The sequence below is a fragment of the Brachionichthys hirsutus genome, chromosome 5 (genome assembly GCF_040956055.1).
Source record: "Brachionichthys hirsutus isolate HB-005 chromosome 5, CSIRO-AGI_Bhir_v1, whole genome shotgun sequence".
Classification (NCBI taxonomy): Eukaryota; Metazoa; Chordata; class Actinopteri; order Lophiiformes; family Brachionichthyidae; genus Brachionichthys; species Brachionichthys hirsutus.
The window spans coordinates 10,267,460-10,291,220 of NC_090901.1; the positions used below are offsets into that span (position 1 = coordinate 10,267,460).

The 23,761-nt window shown below is 47.3% G+C and overlaps 1 protein-coding gene across 1 annotated transcript in view; it reads left to right on the forward strand.

Annotated features, from left to right (window-relative positions):
• The first annotated feature begins 8,414 nt into the window (after nt 1–8,414).
• Nucleotides 8,415–23,761, forward strand: part of LOC137894381 (receptor-type tyrosine-protein phosphatase zeta-like) — a 43,263-nt gene continuing 27,916 nt past the window's right edge. The window contains 2 exon segments of the mRNA XM_068739859.1: nt 8,415–8,478; nt 21,305–21,367. Of these exon segments, the coding sequence (XP_068595960.1) occupies nt 8,415–8,478; nt 21,305–21,367 (127 nt within the window).

Consider the following 23,761-nt stretch of genomic DNA (forward strand, 5'->3'; position numbering starts at 1 on the left):
GCCACATTCATTTACCTTAGTTATGCGCCGCGCGTTGTATTATTATTACATTATCCTGGATTACTTTCTCAGCCCGTCTCACATTCTTTGTATAATGAATACAGCATCTTCATATATGTTCTCTGTGGCCGGCCACCAATATGAAACTAAAATGTTAGTCGGGCCAGTTAAAAATTATGACCCCACCTGGATGGCGACATCTTGACTTTTTAACAGAGGATTGTCCAAACGGTATTTTTTTTAATTATTATTTCCAATGTCTTGAATTTATTTCCTGGTGAGAAATGTTGCTTCAGGAGAGTTTAAAATGACAAACAGGATTGTTGCGGCGTGTAAAAGCCTTTTGACCTTCTCGTTTTCTTGTTTGTCCTTGGTTTACTTCAGCAGGATCCTAAAAGAGTCTTTTAACAATACGCTTGTTTGGACCCCCTTTGAAACCCACTGACAGTCAAATTCAATTAAAACATGATGCCAACATCCTGACAAACACTCCCTACCACTCCACGAGAAACGCTGGCTTTCAGAGTCAATTGTGCCCGATGTGAAGAGCCTGCCTTCGTGTCCCGGTCTGGATCCTTTTCACGGGCTAAAATGAGAGCCCCCCCTCTTTCCCTGAGACGACATGAGCAAAGCGAGCGATGTGAAAAGCCCAGAGAGAGCTTCGGGTCTTGTGTCTGCGTGACACTGTGGGCCGCTACAAAGGGCCGTCCTTTCTCCCCTCTGCAGAATAACAGGGAGAAAAGAAAGGAGGTGGTGCATGATGAGGAGAAGGGGGATTTGAAAGTAAAAAAAAAAAAAGGGGGGGGGGGGGGGGTCTGGCTTTGGAAACCAAAGATGTACAGGGCCGGAGGATTAGGCAGCGGGTGTTGATGACATTCACCCGGCTCCCCTCTCCCTCCGTTGTGGCCCTTTGTGGCCCTGAGCAGCCTCGGGGTGTTTGAGCTGCTGGTCAGCATGCCAGAGTTGTTCAATGTACACCCAACAATGGTGACGCAGCCCCCCCCACTGCCAGATCCACAAACACTCTGCTTCCAACTCACCACATGTGACGAGGGAGCTAATGTGTGTGTTCAGTGACAGTGTTGTTGTTGTTGTTGTTGTTTGTGTTTACATTTCAGAACAACAGTCTGGTCACATCTAAGCAGCCGGGTCTGTTTACAGGTGTTGGGCGTGGGTGGGGGGGGGGGGTGATGTCACTGGAGTCGGCCTCTGATGGATCCAACGTGTGGCGCTCACCGGCCTGGCTGCTCGACTCGAGGATCTGATTTTAATTCAAAGAATAATTGTAGCGAATTTTCAATCCTGTGCACCGATCCTGAAGTTCCAGTCAGCGATGAGAGGCTGTCGTTTAATGTGTCTCTGATTTGCTGATTTTTATGACTCCAGTTATGTAATTTGGGGCAAACCGAATATGAAACCACATGTCTGAAGGCACCAGGACACAGGAAACGGCATCCCTGTCTTAAACCTCCTTGAGTGAGGGGGGGGGGGGGGCGCTGGACTCCCGTTAAACATCATTTTCGATGCTTCCTCCATCCGCGGTCGGCACACATCATCATCCCAACGCATCTCCCAGTGCTGAAAGTGAAGCAGGGCGACAAGCACATATTCTCAAAGTGTATTGTGAAGCGGAATGCCATTGAATTTGGGTGTTTTTTTGTGTTTTTTTCATGCGCCAGCCTCTTTTGTTGTGCAGCCCAAGGAAGTCCATTGTGCGGTCAGACACGCTGAGAAAGGAGGCGAGCTTGGAGCCGTTGTCTGCCGGTGCGTCTGCAGAACACAAGGCCTGAAAGGACCTGAAAGAAGCTCCGCCGTCGGAAGCAGCCGGCCCAAACCCAGAGACAATGCCGGTGGGCAACTTTGAAGACCAGCAACAATTAAAAATGCAGCTTCTCTATATTAATTATGCATTCATGCTTTTGTTTTGTTTTGTTTTGGGGTTTTTATTTTTTGAGATGTTTAAAATTCACCAGGTCAGAGAGAGAGAGAGCGATTCAAATGAAAACACATCTAGATGATTTAAGCAATGCCAAAAAAAAGGTAATTAGCCCTACTTGTAATGAGTAGATGGATGTGGTTCAAGGGATTATAAACAATTAGAGGCATTTCTGAAAATTACAAAAAAGGTTTCTAGTTCTGTATACTGTATTCCTAATAAAACAAAACGTTATGTTTTTAATAAGAAAGCTGGTAAAAAATAAATAAATAAATGCTTTAATTAAAATTAAAATGCTCTGCAGAGTTCTGCAAAAGTCATGGTTTCATTTTGCCCTGAGTTACAACTCTTTTCAAGGCCTTTCTCCTCTCTCCTCCCTCATTTGCCGGCAGGGCACACATAGAGCAGCCTTCCGAAGGCATTGAAGGGAATTTCTGCTGGCTGACTGCTCAGGCTGGCTGCTCTGGCTGACTGCTCAGGCTGGCTGCTCAGGCTGGCTGCTCTGGCTGACTGCTCAGGGTGGCTGCTCAGGCTGGCTGCTCAGGCTGGCTGCTCTGGCTGACTGCTCAGGCTGGCTGCTCGGGCTCTGTTTAGCTCAAAGTCACCAGCAAATGGCTCTCTTTGGCGCGGTGGAAAAGTTTATTCGGCACAAAGCCAAGACGGCTCAGAAATGTCGCTACGATTGGGATTGGTCCAACCATGCAACTCTGTATTTTAATGCATGCGTAGTCCTGCTGTCTCATGCAGAGTGGCCTTTTTACGTGTAATTTTTGATTGGGAGGGCATCGTTAACGTCTTTATTCCAATGCTGTCCTTTTCTAACTTTTCTTTCCTTCCTCTACTGGATTCGATAAATCTCTGACTGACTTGCATTTAGATTGCATCACCCAATAAAGTCACAAATCAGTGCAGTTCTGCAGAGATTATATTAATAATCAGGTTTCCACTTTCGCCACCAGAGCGACATACATTCCTGATTTAGCAGCAGGGAAGGGAAAGTCGGATTTATGTCTTTTCCAAAGTGACAAAATGACTCTGGGCTGCTGCAGTTTGTCTCCCACCGGATTCGGCTCGGCAGTCGCGATGGTGAGCGGCGGGGGGGGTCGGAGGTCACGTGTGTTGGCAGCGCTTAACTCGCCATGTGTTTCAAATACAAGCGGGATTGCATGAATGAGTGGCTGAATGCGAAGCTCATTAGGGCTGCAGGAGACAGCATGAGGAGAGTCAGGAGACACCGTATAGCTGAAGTGTCTCAACACATTCATGCCTCTTTATTAAGGTGATCTGTGACCCCGTCTGTCCCAGGATGGAACGTTTTCCCATTGTGGGTGTGCCGGCTCAAAACAGGGAATATTGGACCTCTTCTGTTATACAGGGAACTTGTTGTGAGTCGAGAGACCACTTAGAGCTCTTATGTTCTGGACCTGCTGGTTTCTGAAGCCTCCTCCTCTGGAGAGGAGCATTTTGTTTCACCGCTGGTATGCAGAGAGCAAGCCTGGACGCACAAAGACGCCGGTAGTAACAGTTAATCTTCGCAGCGGTTCAATGGCCGCCACCCAACCAGTCGGCCTCGGAGCAAAGTCGGCCCGACAATGGCAGCCGACATCAAAGTGGACGGAGCACAGAGCGGCCGGTTCCCATCACCTAAATCTACAAGGCCTTAGCAGAGAGTAAACATGCTGGGTTAAAAGAAGGAGTCACGGGAAGTTACAGGCCGCTTGTTACGACTCAGACATCTCTGAACATCCGAGGTCGCGTCCCTACGCTAACGGCGCTGGCGCTAAAAACCGGAACGGCCAGGAAATAGATTTGTCACTTGAGAACCTTTCCATCAGCGTCCAGGCCGAAAGAAGAAGAAGAAACACTTTTGTTTTGCTTAGATAGAACGTTTTATCTGTAAACGATACTTAAACCCATGACCTCCAGCTGCATACTGGTGGCAGCAACATGGGTCCACGACCTCCCAGTGACTGCACTGGGCCCCAAACCCTGCTGTCCTCCAGATCTGAGTTATAAGATGAATCTGATTCCAGCTGCGCAAAGTGGCGGAACATTGTAGGTCGTGGTGACCTGCTATTAAATTCCTGATCAATACACAGATCAATGCATTTGTTGGTGACATGCACCCGCCGCTCTGAGCCCGCGCCTCGGTGAACTTGACCCGGGGATTGGCCCCGCACTGATGCGTGGGTTCAATAACGATCCCCAGAGCGCTTGACCTCACGGCCGGGTGGGTGGGGGGTGTGAGGGGGTCATACATTATGTTTGGTAGGGGGGGGGGGGTGATTGTAATGACACCCAGTCTGTTCTGTATAACATGACCTCATTATCTCAATCCACGTACAAGTATTGATGTGCGTGTGTGTGTGTGGGAGGGGGGGATTATCCTCAGTTTGACAACATATTCCACTGCTCACTAACTCTAACCCATCCATCCATCCATTCATTCATTCATCCATCCATCCATCTTCATCTGTTTAGGTCCTCCAAATGTCCTTCTCTCCAGAAAACTTTTCAAGAATCTCTTAGGGGATCCCAAGGCGTTCCCGGATCCGGTAAGAGGGCCCACCTCTAACGGTGCCGTGGAAGAATCCTGAGCCGGTGCCACTGTTGGTCCCTTTGACCCACCTCCAGGTGTCCAAACTAGGAAGCTATCCACATCCTAACTCCTTCTTTCAGTCTCTACCTGAAGGCAAACTAAAACCTTTACCCTCCAGCTCAGCTTCCTCTTTGGCTTCCTCTTCAACACAATAGTCTGCTACAGCAAGATAGAGCTTCAAATGATGAGGTTTAATCCGACTTTCCAAACATCCGTCCATCGTTTCACCACTAAGACTTTTCTTCTGCCTCCTTACATCTGGCTGTAAGTGTTCTGTTTCTGTGTGTGTGTGTGTGTGTGTGTGTGAATGAGCTGACACACGTTGACCTGAGCTGAAGAGCTCCTTGTAAAAAACAAAGGTTAAAACATATCCACAATGTAAACTGGATGTGCTTATCTGATGTCCTGAAAGACACCATGGGAACCGTCCCCTCAGGGAATCCGCTGTTGTCCGTTCGTCTCAATGGCTGCTGGCTTTTCCCACGGAACATCATCCGAGGGTGGAACCTGTGTGTGGAGTTTGAAAAGGATCTTTGACTGTAAAAGGAAGCAAATTATCGCCGACACAGCATTTCTTCCAGCCGTGATCAAGCCAAGATGCAGAACCTGACGGTTACAAATGCAGATACCTGCATGAAGGTACGTGTGAATAAACAAGAACAAACATTCCAATGCATCAGCAAAAAAAAAAACTTGTTTGGGCAAATGAAACTAGAGCATGATACGTTTTGACCAAATAAATTAAAAGCTCCTTGTTTGTTTGTTGGTTTGTCAGCAGGATTAGAAAAAAAACTTTGGGTTTTTATTAAACTGTAGATCAGATGCACACGTATAAAGAATCTGATGTATTTGAACTTCTGTTCATTTTTATATGTTTAAACTTTATAAAAATAAAAATGGAACTTTGTTGTGTCGCCTGTACAGTGGAGAGTTTGAATATTTTTTGAATGTTTTGGGTGTGAAATTCAAACCTTCAAACACTTTCATTAAAAAAATGATCCATCCCACCATCACATGCCGTGCAGATCGGTTGATCGATCAGTTCTGTTCCCTCTGCTCTCCCTGCAGGATCAATAATCAGTGCAGAATGGTTCTGACCCCCCCCCCAACTGTCCTCTGCCGAGAGCAGCTGTGGCCCGGAGCCTCTCTCTGCTCTGTGCTCGGCTGTTCGATGGAGTGAGAAACGCTCCTGTTGAACGGGGCACGCGGTGGAAGCGGAGAACAGAACCGGACTCTCGGACCGGTCAGCTTCCCTCTCGACATCGCTCCAGGCCACCGGCTCACGTTGGAGGAAAAACATCACTGGCATCATGAGTTTGAAAGTCAGGGAACGCTCCCCAAAAATATCAATGAATGGGAGCTCTGTGGGAGGACAACTCATTTTATTTGCCCCCCTTGGAAACACTCAAACGAACAAGTGGAGAGCAGTTTCTGCATAAATTAAAGATAATCCGGAGTAAATTATGCAAATATATTCACTCAGATAAAGGAGGGGGTGGTGCGGTTGTTTATTGTGAGGTAAAAAAAAAAGAAAGCCAGAGGTTGAGGCTGGGCTGAAGCAAACTTTACTTTGTGGGCCTGCAAGCAAACGTGATGCATCGTGTGTGAATCGCTGAGAGGAAGGGATGAGGCGCCCGGCGTCAAACTGAAAAGAGCAATGGCAGTCAGCAGGTGATGTTTCCCTGCTGAGGAATGTTCATCCCATTTATTGTCTGGCTGAATCCTTTCTTTCCGAGCAGCGACATTTTCTCCTCATTTCCATGGAAATAAACAAGAAGAACATCGGGAGCTTTTTTACAGACATGATCCGTCACAGTCACAGAATAAAGAGTTAACATTTATGTGCTTTACCTGTGTGAAATCAAAATCGAAGACAATTGTGTAGTTGCGGCACTAGAAACGCACTCTGATCCGTAATGAATGAGTGAGATGAAAAGGGGGACGGCAGAGCGTTGGATTGGGATGAACTGGGACAATAAGAAGTCGAGTAAATGTCTATTTAGAAGCAGTCACAAAGCAACAGAACTGTATTTGAGTGCAGAAGATGATGGAGATGAACTCTTCGGATTGTTCTGAAAGAAAGAAAGAAATAGTTTGCACAACTAGTTTTAAAGCAGGGAGTGCTGGAGAGGGACGAGGAATGTTTGCTAAAAACTTGTGGAATTATTTTTTCTTTTCTTTTGGTGCTAAAACTTCTGCTGCCAAACATTTTCACCATCTTCAACTTCCCTAAAAGAACCCCAATTTTTTTTTTTTTGAATTCCACACACACACACACACACACACACACACACACACACTTGTTCCACATTCTCAGAGTGAATCGTGATTTCTGGGTCACTGCTGATGTTTTGGTCTCCGTTTCAGCGGGAGGTGGGAGTGTCTCTCGGGGGTCAGGAGGTCGAGGGGGGCGGGGGCCTGTGAACTTCACCACACACACTTAAAAACAAAAAGACACTCCTCTCAGAGTCAATTACTGTGTGCGTTGTGTTAAAGACTCCCTGCAGCCATCGATCGCCTTTAGGAAACTATACGATGCAAGAATCACCGCAGCCAACGACACCTTCTGAATTGTGACATGTCTTAAATAGATTTAGATAAATATGTGAGGGAAGATTAGGATGACCTCTGTCCCCCAAATCCACGACCCCCAACCAGACCTGGATGCATCTCAAAAAACAGCTCACCTGAGGTTGGGGGGGGAAACAACCCTTCACCTTGTGGATGCTAATGACTCCAGGGGACTGCTGGGGACCATTAGCATTCATAAAGGAAACGCTAATACCCCTGGGGAGTTTGATTGCCTTGGTGGTTTCAGTCCCTTCTTTGTTTCTTTCTGCTCCAACAAGAGTAAAAGTATCTAAAATCTCAAGCAGTCTCTCAGATCTGAAGAAGCCTCTTGGATGAAGGTGAATCATCTTCGATCTAACTTGAACAAGTCCGGGTGATTCTTCTTTTTTTTGCTCTTCGTGATTAGGATGAGGCTAATTAATGATTCATAAAATTAGTTTTGTTGGTTCCTTTTTTTGTTTTTGTTAAATCTACATTTGTTTTATGTCTAATTTATTCTAAATCATGAGTACAATTTTGTATTTTTTTTAAAGCTCATTCCCCCCATAATTAGATTTACACCATCCACATGGTGATCTGCATCATGAGCCAAAAGGTTATAAATTGTTATTGGTATCTTTATACACCAACCATGAAAAGTAAAAGTGAACCGAACTGATTTTTGAATCCATAAATTGAGTTTTCAATGTGAAATTTTAATATTTTAGTTCCAGAAGACATTTTTCATGATACCGGTAGTTCCTATCGGACTCATTTATGACTGGGATTTTTGGTGAGTAAATTGAAGTAAGATTATAAGTAAATGGGAAAATCCGGCTTTTTTTCTCGATCACACTCAACATTTTATGAGATCTAAGTTAGACTTTTTCCCCCCATTAAGATCCATCCAGCAGTTTTTCCGTAATCCTGCAAACAATCAGAAAAACGCCGTCAAAAACATATTTACCTCCTTGGCGGAATAATAACAAGACGTGTTACTGCTTTCCCTCATCATCAGTGTGTGCGGCGTGTCGGGGAAGTGAGGCCGGCGTGGCCGCGGGCTGTGGGCGGCGCGCAGCCACAGACTGGCGGATCCGCGTCAGTCATTCTGTCGGTGTGGATGACAGCGGACGGAGCGGAGCGGCGCACCGGGGACTCCGGATCTGTACCGTAAATAAAAGGCATCAACAGCACAACCGAGTGACCGAGCAGAAGGAGCGGAGCAGGATGGAGCTGTGAGCGCTGCGCGCTGCGCGCTGACCGGGAGCGGCTCCCCATTAACCTGCTTCATTAGTTTATTTACTGCCCCTGCGAGCCCCCCCCTAGAATATGGAGACGACAGGCTGCTGGCTGCTCCTGGCTGCGCACCTTATCCTCCTCATCTGCCAAAAAGGTAAGCCACGCTACCAGTCGCGAATTGTCCCGACGTGACGCAGAAACTCTGAAAGCTGCTCGTTTAGCGGGTTTGAACTTGCTGCGCCAAGTTGCGCAGCAGGTTCAGGTGAGCTGGGACGCGAGCGCATGCAGGCAAACACAAGCGGTCTGCTTGAAGTCTTCACATTTGTATTTTTAGTTTGTATTGGAGGTATGTTTCCCCTCTGTGCGTATTAAAGGACTGGATATGCAGTGCGTAAAGCGTCCTGCGTGTTTGGAAACGGCTTTATTTCAACAAAACACCTTTTTCTTTCTTTTGGATGATGATCCGCGCCACTGCTCCTCTCCGGGTCTGTGGAGTCTGGAGTGGCAGATTAAAACGAGGCACAAGGCGTCCCGTATCAGGTCGAAACTGGAGCTGTCAAGTCTGAAAAGAGAAGTTTGGACACGGTAGTCTGGCTGTCTTATTCAGGGGCTCCATATCTGGCAACAACAGCAATCCTACAATGCGAAACCCGAAACGGACAGTGTGTCCAAAAACGGACGCAGAGACCCAAACTCTAAATGAACCGTGCGTCCCGCTGTCGCTGTCTCTGTCTCTGACAGACACTTCTGACGATTGAAGTGTAATTGTCAGAGTTTGTGTTTGTGGAGACGTCCGCGCAAAAGTAGATCAACTTGTCTCAGGTGTGTGTGTGTCTTTCCCCCCCAAAATAAATAAAATAAAAGCAGGTCAGGAAAAACAGGATCAGGTCAACCAGCGGTTTCAGCAGCAAGTTAAACATTATTATTTTTTATTTATGTTTCCATTTCCTTTTAAAATCTGGGACGCAGTGAATGTGTGTCTAATGTGCCGTGCCAACACTGAAGTTTAATTTATTTGGCTAAAAGATCTTTGTAAAATCTTTATTTCAACAGAGAGTGTGATCCAAAGAGAGACGAGTCCTCGAGTGCTTTATGGAAGGATTTGATTGCTCTTCTCACATCGGCAGAACAGGGTTAAAACAACAGCCGAGCGATGAGGTTCATGGATACACACATCTGAATGGGTCTCATTCTTGTTGGCATGGCAACGAGCCAGCAGCCAATGCTAACTAAGCTACATTATGCTGAAAATCATCTTTCTAGCATTCGATATTGGAATGCACGCTGGAGGCGGGGTGCACTGGGGGCCTATCACGGCTGACTCTGGGAAGGGGGCGGGGTTCACCCTGGAGAAGTCGCCATGTCAGCACCTATTTTTCTATAGTGGTTGTTTATTCTAAATGTATTGTGCTTCCTATTGTTCCCAAACTGTCTGGCATTAAGGATATTCTTGCACGTTTGTCATCGCGGACGGACCAGTGAGTCCTGCAGCTTTGATTGGGTTTAAGGAGCCTGAATACTGGGAGCCCCCCCCCCCCCCATGTACGGTGCGCTGCCAGAGAGGACACCGATCTACTTGGTTGAATCTTTTCGAGGGGGTGAGAAGCACGGAAAGATTAGTGAAAGCTGGCCGGAGCCAGTTTGAGTTGAAGTGATGTGAAACCCTTCGTGCCGGAGCCAATCAGGCTTGGTCTGTGCTCGACGGTTTGGTATCTTGTGTGTGTGTGTGTGTGTGTGTGTGTGTGTGTGGGGGGGGGGGGGGGCTCCCTCGCTCTGCCTTCTTGCTTTTCATTTGGGCAGACTTATGCATTAACTGAACGTTGGAGTCTAAAGGAGGCTGGTGGGGAAAGGAAACTCATCACCGTCTGTCCTCTCAAAAGTTTAATAATAGTAAACTGTAAATCTAGACATCTTCATCTCCTCTTGGATCTGTTGGGGAGGGGGGGGGGGGCAGCATTCATAGGTCATTCAACAAGTGGTGCAACGATAAATGTCAGAAACTAAGTTTTGAGAGGGGATAGTGGTGTGTGCGCGTGCGTGTGTGCGTGTGTGTGGGTGTGCGTGTGTCTGTCTGAGAGAGAGAGAGAGAGAGCCCACTTGCCTTTCATCCCGCGTTTGTACCCTTAACCGAGACAAAAGGAACACATTACTGTAGAAGGGTGTTTGCATTAGTCAGTTCTATTTATACAACTCAGTATCACACATCATGAAACTGCCCCAGAGGGCACTTAACAGTCTGGACAGCATAAATCATTCCCCCTCAAAAAAAAAGAGAAAAATAATAACGGGGAAAGAGCAACAGAGGAGCGATCCGCATCCTCGTAAGGGACAGACAGGAAGTAGATCATCATCCAGCTGAAACGGTGTTTAAGAGCAGAGCGAAAGCTCACTTGGATTCCGTTTGGGAAAAGACAAACGGGGCTATGTTCACCTCAGGTGACCCGATTTATGTGCCGTTTCCTCTTCTCCCTCCATTCATGCCTTTTGTTCCTCCAGGTTCTCACCATTTTCTTTCTGTCCCTTTTCTTCCTGCCGTTTTATCCCTCCATCTCTGTCCAAAGTGGCTTTTTGACTGGGCAGACGTCCCTTGCTGGTAGTCTTAAAGAAAAAAAGCAGGTTTCCAGTCGTGGCGGGGTGTGTGTGTGTATGTGTGTGTGTGGGGGGGGGGGGGGGGGGTATATTTGATGACCAGATTAGAGGGTATTAGGCTCAACAGCATTCACTCAGACGAGCACAGGGGCCGCTGGTCTGAATCCTCCCGAGTCGCCCCTCTTTTTCTTTCCACTGGCCCTGGGCTGAATGGAGGCCGAGGCTACGGGGGGGGGACACAACCAGCCGGGTCCTCCGCCGAGGTCAGTCGAGGAGGCCCGACCATCAAGCGCCACCTCCTCGGGCCCAGCCCCCCCCAAAAAATGATGCCGCCAGTGTGGATATTTGTTTTGCAACAGTAGGAAAGGGGGGGCAACTCGAAAAATAAGGGAGGCGTAAGGAGGCAGATTGTGGAGGTTGGGGCGGGGGGAGAAGAGGGCGAGAAATGGTTTCTAAGCATGATGCGTGAGTGCACTGAGATTTGTCCTGGTGGCAGTGGTGGTGAAGAGGAGATGATGCTGTCACACTGTGAAGCTGGAACTGGAGTGTGAGAGCGCAGTGTGTTGCACACACACACACACACACACACACACACGGTTGGATAGCGTGCAGTCCAGCAGCACTCCTGCCTTTATCAGTCTTCATTAATACCCCTCCATATATTCCTCCATCCCCCCCGTCGCTGTTCTCCACCTTCTGTGAGGGTTCCCATGTCCCCCCCCCCCTGTTCTGCTTTGGTTCCCTCTGGGTTCCTTGCGTTTGGACAGCATGTGGAACAACAGGACTGTGTGCTGCTGGGAGACCTTCTGTGTTTTTGCAGCGCGTTTCCTGCTGGGTGAGATGTCTTTTTGTTTTTGTCTGCTCCGCACCGATTCATCTCAACATTTCTTTCTTCCCAGCGTCTTCTTCTTCTTCTCCTTCTTCTTCCTTTCCCTCGCCTCCGCTCTTAATCTCCCATTTCTCCCGTCCTTTCACCACCTCTCTGTGCCGCTGCACATCTTCTGCCACCCTTTTGTTCCACATTTCTCCCCTTTGAGACCCTCATGCCTTCATCGTACTGTCTGCACCACCCCCTCCTCTTCTTCCTCCTCCTCATTACCCCCCCCCCCCCTAACATTTTCTATCCCTCCTCAGTTGTCTTCTCTTTTGTTTCTGGGTGACTGAGGGATGAGGAGTGTCTGTATGGTGTTCTGCCACCACTGTCACCCGCCATCCCTCCCTCTTCCTCCTCCTTCTTTTCCTCCCTCCTCCTCCTCAACCTGGTGCATTTGCTGCTCTGAACACTGTAATGGATGATGATGGCAGATCCGGGTGGCCAACTGTGCCTCTGAAAGGGGGGCCACTCACATCGCGACCCGTTGCAGCAGAGAACAAGCGACGCCCCCGTAGAGTAGCTGGTGGAGAGCCATTTGATTTGTCCTCCACTTTTGTCCCTGTTTTTTCCACTCCTCATCCGTCTGTGAGTGTGTGGTCTGCTTTCGATCTCGGATGTTCGTTGGCCCTCTTCCTCTCAAACCACTGAATGCAAAATCTCCCCCCCAAAAAAAAGTGGCGGCGAAAAAGTCCCGCAAAATAAAAGGCCTGCGCGGAGGACATGGGTTTGTGGAAATCCTCTTCATTACAAGGACCGATTCACCCCCATTGTCCACTATTCACTGGCTGGAGGAAGGGATCTAAACAGGTGGGTCTGGAGACGCTTTAGGCAGATGCTGGCGTGGACAAAAGGATTGGAGGGGCCTTTCAAGCATTTGCAGAACATTCACATTTACATTTCAGACATCAGTCTGATCCTCTTATCCAGATCAGCCTCCATTGAGTGCAGTGGGAGCGTGAGCTTCAATTCCCAGATCACTGGCATTACAAGCTAACAGTAGCAGGGGGCCGCGTTGTACGGAACCATGTCCCGTCTCCGGAGCCTCCAAGGAAGTACGGGAAGACAAAAGAGCAGAAGGGACTAGTCAGATTGCTTTGGACAACGATCTGAAACACTTGGCTCAGGCTCCATGGATATTTTCTTACTGTAGCGACACGTTTTAGTATGGATCCAGTGGAGGGCACGCTGACAGACCTGCAGCTGCTGCAGGAAGAGGGTCTGCAGGAAGTGGCGTACGCAAGCTGCTGCATGAAGACGGTCTGCAGGAAGAGGCGTGTCCAAGCTGCTGCATGAAGACGGTCTGCAGGAAGAGGCGTGTCCAAGCTGCAGCATGAAGACGGTCTGCAGGAAGAGGCGTGTCCAAGCTGCTTCATGAAGACGGTCTACAGGAAGAGGCGTGTGCAAGCTGCTGCATGAAGACGGTCTACAGGAAGAGGCGTGTGCGAGCTGCCAAAGGTTCATCCTGCTAGTCTGTGAAGCCTCAGACAATTACAGCAGTTAAATCTATCTGGAAGCAGATCTGAAATCCCAAAGCTTATTAGATGATCGGCTGTTCATCACACCCAAAAACACAAAGGTCTTACATCTTGCTTTCTCTCTGCAATCTAGTACTGACAATGGGTTTTGCTGAGGCTGCTTTTGGAGAAAGCCTATTCAATCCTGAACAGTTCTGAGGGACAGGAATGGAATTGTAACATCGTAAAGACAGAAAAATCAGATGGAATCAGTTGAATACTGTGGTTTATGATCAGATTATGATTAGGAGGAAGAGTCTGTCATCATTAGTCGACTTGGATCCAACAGAAGTGTGTCAAGGTCAAAGAAGGGCACCCCACATCGATAGTTTCCTTTGTGTGGCCCCTCCGGCTCTTAAATTCAATTAGGTCATTCCTCGAAACCGTCATTCCCAAGGCACCGTCACAAAATGTGTGACGGCACAGGGAAGCTGTTCATCAGCAGACCTGCTCCCACCTGCAGTGGAGTATAGGTTAGGATTCCTTCCTTCCTTAGTTTAAGCGTAGATGGCTGAACAGCAAAACAGTTTGTAAAAGATTTACACACACACACACACAGTACGAACTTCCTCTCACTGTGTTTCCTGTGGGACACAGCGTTGGCTCTCTCCCTCGTCCATTCAGCTCCGATGTTTAATTAAGTCGTTTTTTTTCCCGAAGCTTTTCTCTCGGCCTCTGACAAACTGTTTCGTCACCGTGCGTACGATTGGATTAGAAGCCCGTCTGCTGGAACCGACGCAGCTCCGCTTGGAACAGATTCTTTAGACACGGGGCAGCTGGGTGAGGAAGGAAAACCCACTTCTCTGGAGAACCTGGAGAAACTCGTGTTCTGATGAAAATGAAACAACTTTCATCCTATGTACGGTGGCCTTTTTAGGACATGCTCTGCTTTATCTGAGGTCGGGTTGCCAGGTATTCCAGGCATCCTTCCCAACAGCAAGGCTTTCCGTCTCCTGGGGGGGATCCGGGTGCATTTTGATCTTCACATGCTGGATGATTGATGCAATCCCTCCAGGGAGTGCTGGGTCGGTCCTGGGGCCTCCCTCCCTGTGGGATGAGTCCATAAAAGATCCGTCCTGGAGGCGTCCTAACCAGACGGGCATTCCGCCTTAACTGGATTTCAGTGTGAACAAGCTGTGGTTATATTTGGCACTCCCTCCATGAGTCTGAGCTCCTCTCACTTGCTTCTCTTTTCAAAATACTGTTTCATGAAAAAGCTCCAAACTGCATTTGAGAAAACATGAATTCCGTTTCAGTTCTCAACCGCGATTAACTAAGGTTTCCGGTACCTCCGCCTTTTATTCACTACCAAAGAATTCTGAATGGCGGCACCTATATGTGAGTTTTCAGGACATATAGGACCGCCGTTTCTTCGTTGACGCCGGCATACATTCAGCGCTTTCAGATGCGATTCTTTCCCCTCATTATTTATGCTCCATTCTGCAGCGACTCAGACAAGAGGCTGGCCCGGCAAACAGCCAAGGTTCACAATAAATGACATGTCTCTGAGATCGTTCTGCACCCTTCTAAGTGTCCCTTTGAATCGCTTTCCTCCCTGTAAACAAGTCGCTACGACGGAGAGTTCTCTGTTTAAACTGCCTGGCCGGTCCCTGAATGTTTGGAGCCGCTGCCTGACGAGGAAACAGTTTGAAGGTTTGTGACTGTCTTGAGATTAATGCATCAGCAGCAGAGGCCGGCATACAATCCATAATCTGTAATCCGTAATCACACCCACTGAGAACACTGTCACCGAAACGTGACGAACTGGCTGTCGGGGCCGTAGGACGGCGGCGGCCATTGAAACTTTATCAATATAATCGTGATCCCGAGAGGATGAACCGCCTGAGCTTGAGTCTGACGCACTCTTTCATGTATCGCTGGGAACTTTGATTCCGACAACTGGATTCAGACGTCTTCCACTCTCCAAGTTAACAGCATTGCATAATAAATCGTCTCTGTGAGAAGACCTCTGTCCGGCTCTCTGTTACTAAACGCCTCTTTGCATCATTACTCCCAATATAGACGACACCCTTCATGTCGTTGTCGGCTTGCGAGGGCAAGCGTGGGCATTCCGCTGGAAACATGCGAGCAGCGTCGTGGCTGCTGAGTGTTTTGTCTGCAGGACAGACGGAGAGTCCGGAAACCGGAGATCCGCCAGATCCATTATTCATCTGCTTTCTCATGAGACCGATCATGCCAGAGAGCGGTTCTTATCACAGCAGAGTTGGTGTTGGGAGATGTAGACCAGAGACTTGACACTGACATTAAAAGTTAAAACCATGACCACACACACACACACACAGATGGGAGTGTGTTGACTGATAGGAGGAGGTGAAGCTCAACCACTTGGATTTACAACCTCAGTCCGGTACGTGCACTTATCCCATTTTGCCCGACTGCTGCCGTGACCTGTGGTCTGGATCAGGTGCAGCTGTTCCAAGACATTAGTTAAAATATGTTCTTTGTAGAAGTATCTGACATTTCAGACACTCCACTTTAAGTGAAAGCTTTTTCCAGGTTTTTTTTAATGGAATTATATTTTAATATTTCATACTACATTTGCAAACCTCTTAACGCTGTTCATATCTTCATTCTGAGCTCCTGTCTGTTTTCCTGCCTTCATTCCCTGTGTGCAAAAGCGTAATCCTCCCTGCAGCCCTGCGTCTTTCATGTTCCTTCCTCCTTTTAGGGCTGACGTGACGGACTCTGCCAGCAGATAATCCACAGACTTTTGTCTTTTTGCCATTTATAGTTACAAGCGAGGGATGAGAGAGACTGATCGATGCGAGAGCTTTAGCCCCGAAGCTTCTGTTCAGCTGATGAGTTTGGTTTTCCACCTGTGCAACATTGGAGGGATTTTAAGGTATATCTAATGCCTGCAGCGCTGTGACAAGGTGCTTAGATTTTCTGTTGGCTGTCTTGCATTGGATTTCGGAGTGTTCGTGGAGGTTTTGCTGTGCAGAGCTTTAGCCGGAGAACTTTGATGATGCATAGATTTAAAGACGGTTTGAAAATGTTGTTTTCCATGGATATATTTTGTTTGCCCACTGCATTGGTTTGCGATAATGCATATTCAGTAAGTAAGATGGCATCAAAATAAAGGTTTCTATTTCAACTGGCAGTGATAATGGCTAAATTTGCTTCAGTTAGTAATGCTATCGCATTAGCTGACCTGGAAGTGAAGTGTAGACAACCGCAGTAGTTTGTACCACTGCTTAGTAAAGTGTGCAGTATAGGAGTAAGAGGGGAGTTTAGTGTAGAGGTGGGATTGCACCCCTTTTTGAGCCCATTTTTGTTTGCCATGGTGATGGAAAGACTAACAGATGAGATGAGACAGGAAGCCCCTTGGAATACGATGTTTGCAGATGACATTGTGAGAGCAGGGAACAGGTAGAGGAGAATTTAGAGAAGTGGAGGTTTGCTCTAGAAAAGAAAGGAATGAAGGTGAGCAGGAGTAAAACAGAGTAAAATGTGTGTAAATGAGAAGGTCCCAGGGGGAACACTGAGGTTACAAGGAATAGACGTAAAGAAGGTAGAGGACTTGAGGTACCTCGGGTCAACAGTGCAAAGTGATGGAGAACGTGGAACGGAAGTGAAGAATCGTGTGCAGGCAGGCTGGAAAGTATCAGGTGTGCTCTGTAATAGGAGAGAGTCAGCGAGGATGAAGGGAAAGGTCTACAAGACAGCGGTGAGACCAGCCATGATGGACGGCTTCGAGACGGTGGTTCTGAGGAAGACAGGAGGCGGAGCTAGAAGTGGAGGAGATGAAGATGCTGAGGTTCTCCTTGGGAGTGACCAGGTTGGATGGGATTAGAAATGAGGCAATAAGAGGGACAGTGAAGGTTAGACGTTTTGGAGACAAGGTCGGAGAGACCAGACTTTGATGGTTTGGACATGTCCAGAGGAGAGACGGGGACTATATTGGTAGAAGGATGCTGAGGATGGAACTGCCAGGGAACAGGGCTAGAGGTCGACCCAGGAGAAGATAGCAGATCAGACATGGGTTTTTTCCTTTTCCATGGGTTTTTTGGGTCCTCTCATTTTGACAGCCGTGATTCTGTGACTATTATCCTGCTTAAATCTGCTGGAATGTGCACCTGGAATGTTTGTCACAGAGTTCCACCATGCCGAGCTGCATTGGTATCAAGCTGCCATACCCCTCTAGCGTGAGCAGTTGGCATTAGTTGAACCAGCCCTCCCCTCCCCTCCCCAGACCCTCGCCCCATGGCATCAGGAGAGTGGCAGGGATTCGGGGGTGGATGTGTTGAAGCGCATTCTGGCGTGGGCACCGGTTCTCACCCCCACAGTCTGTGGATGTCCTGGCTCTCCCGGGGCTCAGCTAATCCTCTTATTCAGTGTCCGACTGGGGGCTGGGGGGGGCTCCCACAGACCGGAGCGCAGAGCCGGGCACTCTCCACTGAATAAACACACTGACACAGTTATGGTCTTTTCTCTCCTTGCGGACAGCGAGCAAGAGTTCTCCATAGAATCTATTCTACTCATTCACTCTTTTCCAGTAGAACATAAGCACCCCCCCCCCCCCACCACCACCACCTGAATCGCATCCCCCTTCTTCTCCACAATCCCCCTCCCAACTTCACTTCCTTCTGTTCATTCATCTTAAATGGGCTTTTCTCTCATCTTGCTCCTAATTTTTTTTTCCTTTTTAACAAAGCATTTTCCCTCCTGAGCACCTATCCTATCGTTCTGTCAGTGTCTCAACATCATCACATCCGTCAATCAATCAAAGGAGGTCACCGATCCGTCCTCTTTCAACAGACGTGTATTTGCTGTGCGAGGCTACTTCGCTGTCGCTCTGATGTTCGACGCCGCTGTCACACTGCAGCCTCTGGAGCACCAGTTTTTGCGTACCGGTACATGACAGGTTCTTTCTTTGTATAGTTCATAACACAAAAGGTTTCACCTCGACATGTGTCCGGTGTCGTTAGAACGCAGGCGTGACCCGTAACTGAAACCTGCGTTGTTTGATGTGTGCATGTTGGGTGGGTTGTGTTTGTGCTGCCGCTCAGAGGGCATCAGATCAGCCAGACAGCGAGGAAATGAAATGAATGACGATCAGCGTCCGCCCGAGTCTCTGGGAGCTGATTGAAGACTCAAGTTACAGCCAGCGTTCTCTGACACGTTAATGTAAATGTTTCAACTACACCAACGGGAACTTCTCCCCCTCCATTCTACACTTTGAATCTGCCCCTCAGACGGCTTTCTGATATCAGATGCAAACTGTTCCCTAATCGTTTTGTAAGAGCATTAAAGCCGCAGGGCTCCTCCAGGCCTCTCTGGATTATTAATGGTGCAGTTTACTGGACCTAAGCAGCGGCATGCGAGCGAGACGACCGCCGGAGTGCAGAGGAGACGGATCAGCCCGGGTGATGAGCTTGTTGCTGCCGCGCACTGACGCAGGGAGACGGCGGATTCGACGCTCTTATTAGTAGGAAAATGAAGCCTGGAATAAGAGTATTTAAGTAAAAACACACACACACATTGTGTTAGGCCCTTGCTGACATTCTCTTCAGTGGGCAGAGCTGCTGTTTACACTCTCTGGTTTCCATTTCTGAGGCTGAGCTCGCTGCTTCCCATCTGTCCCGACCCGGCTGACTGCTTCCGGGTTACGGAGGCAGAAACCAGGGAAGGCTCTGACCTCCATCCGTTATCGCTTTGTTTACGCGTCAACAGCCTTGTATCTACTAGATTTAATCCACCCAATCAGTTTGGTGTCGGAGGTTGTTCTCAGTCTCTGGAATTATCTAAACGGCTAATCGATGGACTGCTGGATAATCAATTCCCTTATTATGTGGTCATCATTGTAATTCATTAATTCAATCATGGCATCAAACTCCATCCAGATGAGACTTCAGACCACTGATCAGTCAGAGAACCGTTCACACAAACCGGAAGAAACACCTTCCAATTCTTTTTTTTCTTCTTATCAATCCTTAAAGGAAATTTACTCCCATAGTGGGGGTCAGAAAAGTAGATAATCAATACATATTGTGCTGTAATATTTCCTGTAGTATTTTCTGAGTCCCTAAATTAAATGCAAGCTTCTACTCGCTGCTTGAACTTCTCACGTCTGACCTTTAAACCAGAGGTCACGACCCTATCACAGTCTGCCTGTCTGGAGGTCAGTGCCTAAGTGAAAACAGGAGAGTGAATGAAACCACCAGAGCGAACCGGCTGCACAGAAACTCCAGGACAAGGAAAACTCTGTCACTTCTTCCCAGCGAGCTGCGGTCGGCCGACGGGAGCTGTAAACACGGTGGGGAAATCACATCCCGTCTCTCTCTGTGGTCATGCAGGGATTCGTGGGAGCAGGTTTCTGCCTCATCAGGAGGTTTAGTTCTGCCTTGGCATGCCGTCAGTCTTTCATACCTTAGGAACTGAGGTTTGAAATGTTCAAATGTTCTCTTCTTCATTTTGAATGTTTCCACATTTTTGAATCTGTTAGATTAGGGATTACTAGTTCTGGGTGGGTGGGTGGATCGCTCTTTGATGTTTCAGATCGGAGGAACGGAGGAGAAGAAAGGCGAAAGAAAAATAAAGCTTTATTCTCACGCAAAAGCCGAAGCTGTCCCTGAACAGTCTGACAGTTCGCGCTTCTCGTGGCTTCTCATCAGCCCTGAAAATTCAACTTTCAGGAGGCCAGAAACGGAGATAGTCACCACGACTCTCTCCAGACCCCCCTCCCCCATATCTTGCCCCCATTCCCCCCCTTTGTTCTCCACTTACGTTGTGCATATTATGTGTCTTTTTAATTTATTGTTATTTTGCAATGATCATTTGTAAAGCATCCTATTGAAACCAATCACACATTGTAGTTTGATTGATTTTCTTTTAGTTGGATTGGAACAACATAGAAAGTATTTCCATCTGCTACTTCTAAAGTCCCCCCCCCCCATGCTTTGAAACTCGCCCTGCTGGAGCTTTTAATGCCTAATCTGATCCAAACCCTCAAAATGACTTGCATGAGAACTTTACATCCTGTATGAAGGTCTTCATACGGAGGTGCTGCCCTGCGGGGTAATATCTTCAATCTGCAAAAAGTGTAATCCTGGATTAGGCCGCTATCTTCCAGAGCTCAGAGGGAATAAATGCAACACAGCAGGAGAACTCATGTTCTAATTTACTGCAGAGTAAAGCTGAACTATTCACAAGCTGGTTGATACATCATCGTTGGGTTGGCGAGGTGTGATGTGGAGGATTCTTTGGTTTACGTACAAGACTGAACATTCACGCAGTCGGGTCTGCTGCTGTTCTGTTTATCCGTTGTCATTTATATCTGACATGAAACCTGCTGCACAGGTTTAATCCTGTAAAACTTCAGGCGCTGTGTTGATCGGGCACAGCGACAGCTCAACCGTCATGCATCCTATCACGTTTTATCACGAGGATCGTTTTAAAACTGCAAATGAAAAACTTGGACGGCCAAAAAGTTAAAAGTTGAGATTGTGTTGCAATCATGGCATTAAAGTTGTCATGATCATTTTCGTTCGTCTTCATTTGCAGCCCTGAGGAGAAAGATGTTGAAACCAAGCAGGTGATCGGTGTTGATTTATCGGGAGTCACAGTCAAAGAAAAGTTTACTTTCAAAGCGGCTCATACGGTAGCTCCAGGCAGCATCGACTGCCAATAAGATCTCTTACCTGAGATCTTATTGGCAGAGTTTGAGGGCTTGTCAGTTCCAGGCAGGTGAGGCCTACGTAACGCATGCATTTGAAAACGTTCTGATTTGAGAATTACAAATGGATTTGCAGAAACAATTTCCGACCGAGCACATCCGACAAGGTCACTTCTAAAGCTGTGACTCATTGATCCGGCGCCGCTTCGCTGTATTGTCTCAGTGGAGGACGCCGATTGGTTCCTGTTGATTTATTCCGCAATGGAAACTAGATGCACATAGTTTGTTAAATGTACCAACATCTGGTGCTACCAGCAGTATCATGCAGACCATTAAATGACCATTTCTCTCTCTCGCTCTTTTGCAGCTGACGGATACACATACAGGAACCAACGCAAGTTCTCTGACGACATAGACTGGTCGTACGCAGGTGAGTCAAAGCATCGACCATCGAAGGCTGCTTCATTGATGCTGTGCTGGCATCAACCTGTCCGTCACCAGGGCTGCGAGGCTTGGCCGCTGATCGATCCCGTGGGCTTCAGGGTTCAGCCTTTATTTTGAAGCTGGTCTGAGTGATGCCGGATTTGCAGCAGACGTTCGTGATAAGTTTACGTTGACAGCTCAGAAACTCTTGAAGCATGCCAGTGCAGAAAATGTGTGTGCCTTTGCTATATATTGTTCAGTCATTCATTTTGTCCCACCCAAAGCCTCCATACCTTCCCTACCCTTCAGGCTGAATTCGGATCATTGCAGTGGCTTGAATAGAATCTCCACGCCCTTGGATCTGAATGCCCGTGGGCTCTGACATACATTTGCTTTTTAAGAAACCCAACGGTTGCCTTTTATTGTGAGGTAAACACAAACATCCCGGGCGTGTTTGAGCCCCGCCGTGCTGCTGACTTCAGATGTCGTCAGTGCATTGAGAGGCTGTAATGGTAGACGTGCGTGGGCAGCGTTGTCGCGTCTTTAGTGTACGTTTGGCCTTTCTGTTTGTCTTTACTGGTTTGGCAACCTTCATGTTGCAGCACGACGTGACATTTGAGATGCCGTCTCTGTGCAGCTGCCGTCTTTACAGTCATCTCCTAAACAAAGACCATAAATAAATGGTTCTGTGAATTTGGGATTTGCCTGGCATCATCAGATAAAGGTGCATTTCACCTGATCACCTGCTGCTTTGACAGGTCAGCGTCAGAAAAGGAAGTAGGACTATTAGATGTAAGACCGTAGATTTCTATTTCCGATGGTGTTCATCTTCTATAACCTCACATTATTTCTCTACATCATCAAAATGTATCTCATGTTTTAGCTGAGTGACCCTAAGCTGTCTGAAAGCCTCAGCCGCTCGCATGAGAAACGGCCAAAGAGAATCTAAGCTCCACGTTTTATCCTGTTCTAAGGCCATGATTTTGTATTCAATTGCAGAAATGTACTTTAAATCTGCTCTTTAATCTCCAGTCGGTGAAAAGGTGAAGAGGTTTTTATGTTTCACTGAGTTTAAACATCAAACATCATCATATAGTGTTCTACAGCTTCAAAGCTGCAGCAGCACGACACACAATGATGTTTAGTGTGTGCGTGAGACGAACGTAATGTGGGAACTAATTCAACTTTATTACCAGTTCAGAGGAACTGGTAATAAATATTTCGGGTTTAAGAGCTGAATTTAAAGTTCTGGTCTTCTTTTGAAAAACACAACAAAGAAGCAAGCTTCGAGAGAGGCTTCGTATCAGATTAGGCTGCACGACAAATCATCCTTTAGATGTGTTAAAAGTCACTTTTATTGCCTTTTAAGCCCAGCTCATAGTTAAATCTGTTTACAATGAAAATAAACAACTTTGGTGGTTTTCATCTACAATAAATTAAATGCCTGGAAGCCTTGGTGTTACAGATTTCCCTTGGCATGTTAAAAGTCACTGGAACTTTTATTTCTTTAATGCATTGCTTTCTTTTGTTCCTCCTCATCCCTGATTTATGCTGTGGGAGTGTGTGCGTCTCTTTAAATGCTAATGTCCATCCTGACCTTGAGCTGCATCTGTTCAGAGTGACAGCAGGCAACCACGCTAGGTGAATGTTCCTGTGACTGCTAATAAACACAGAGCTATGACACCTCATTAGCACAAATGGCGACAAAGACCTGCTTAACCAGGGTGGTTTCCTGTCTCAGAGGAAAAGCAGGTGATTTAAAAAAGTTTAGTAAAGTCAAAGGTTTTCAGCGTCTCATGCTGTTTTACAGCAAAAGAACATTTAGTGCATCGGAACGTAACCTATTAACCCATAAGTTGTAGATGCCAAAGCGTTTTCCTAATTGCTCTCATTGAATAGGAAACGTTTTTACCCCGCAAATTACAGCAATCAAGGCCAGGGCCACTCCGGGTGACTAAAGCATGTGGAATGTTTAGACAAATCGCAGCTCGAAGTTGAGATCCAGTAAACTATAGGCGCTGAACTGAACCATGAGACGCAGCGTGATGGCTTTTTATTACCCCCTGGTATAAAAAGGACCAGCTCAGTATGTCGGGAAACATTTTTCGTCTGAACAGCTGTATGGTTCATGCAAGTTTCACACGCACACAAAAACAAAAAATCTTTAGATTTTGGCCAAGCGTGAAGATTTTTTTATTTTTTATTTTTTTAAATACCTCTAAGGGAGAGCCTAACCACCCTACAGAGGAAGATCATTTCGGCCGCTTGTACCCGCGAACTTGTTCTTTCGGTCATTGCCCAAAGCTCGTGACCACAGGTGAGGGTAGGAACGGAGATTGACCGGTAAATGGAGAGCTTCGCCTTTCGGTTCAGCTTCCTCTTCACCATGACGGATCTGTGC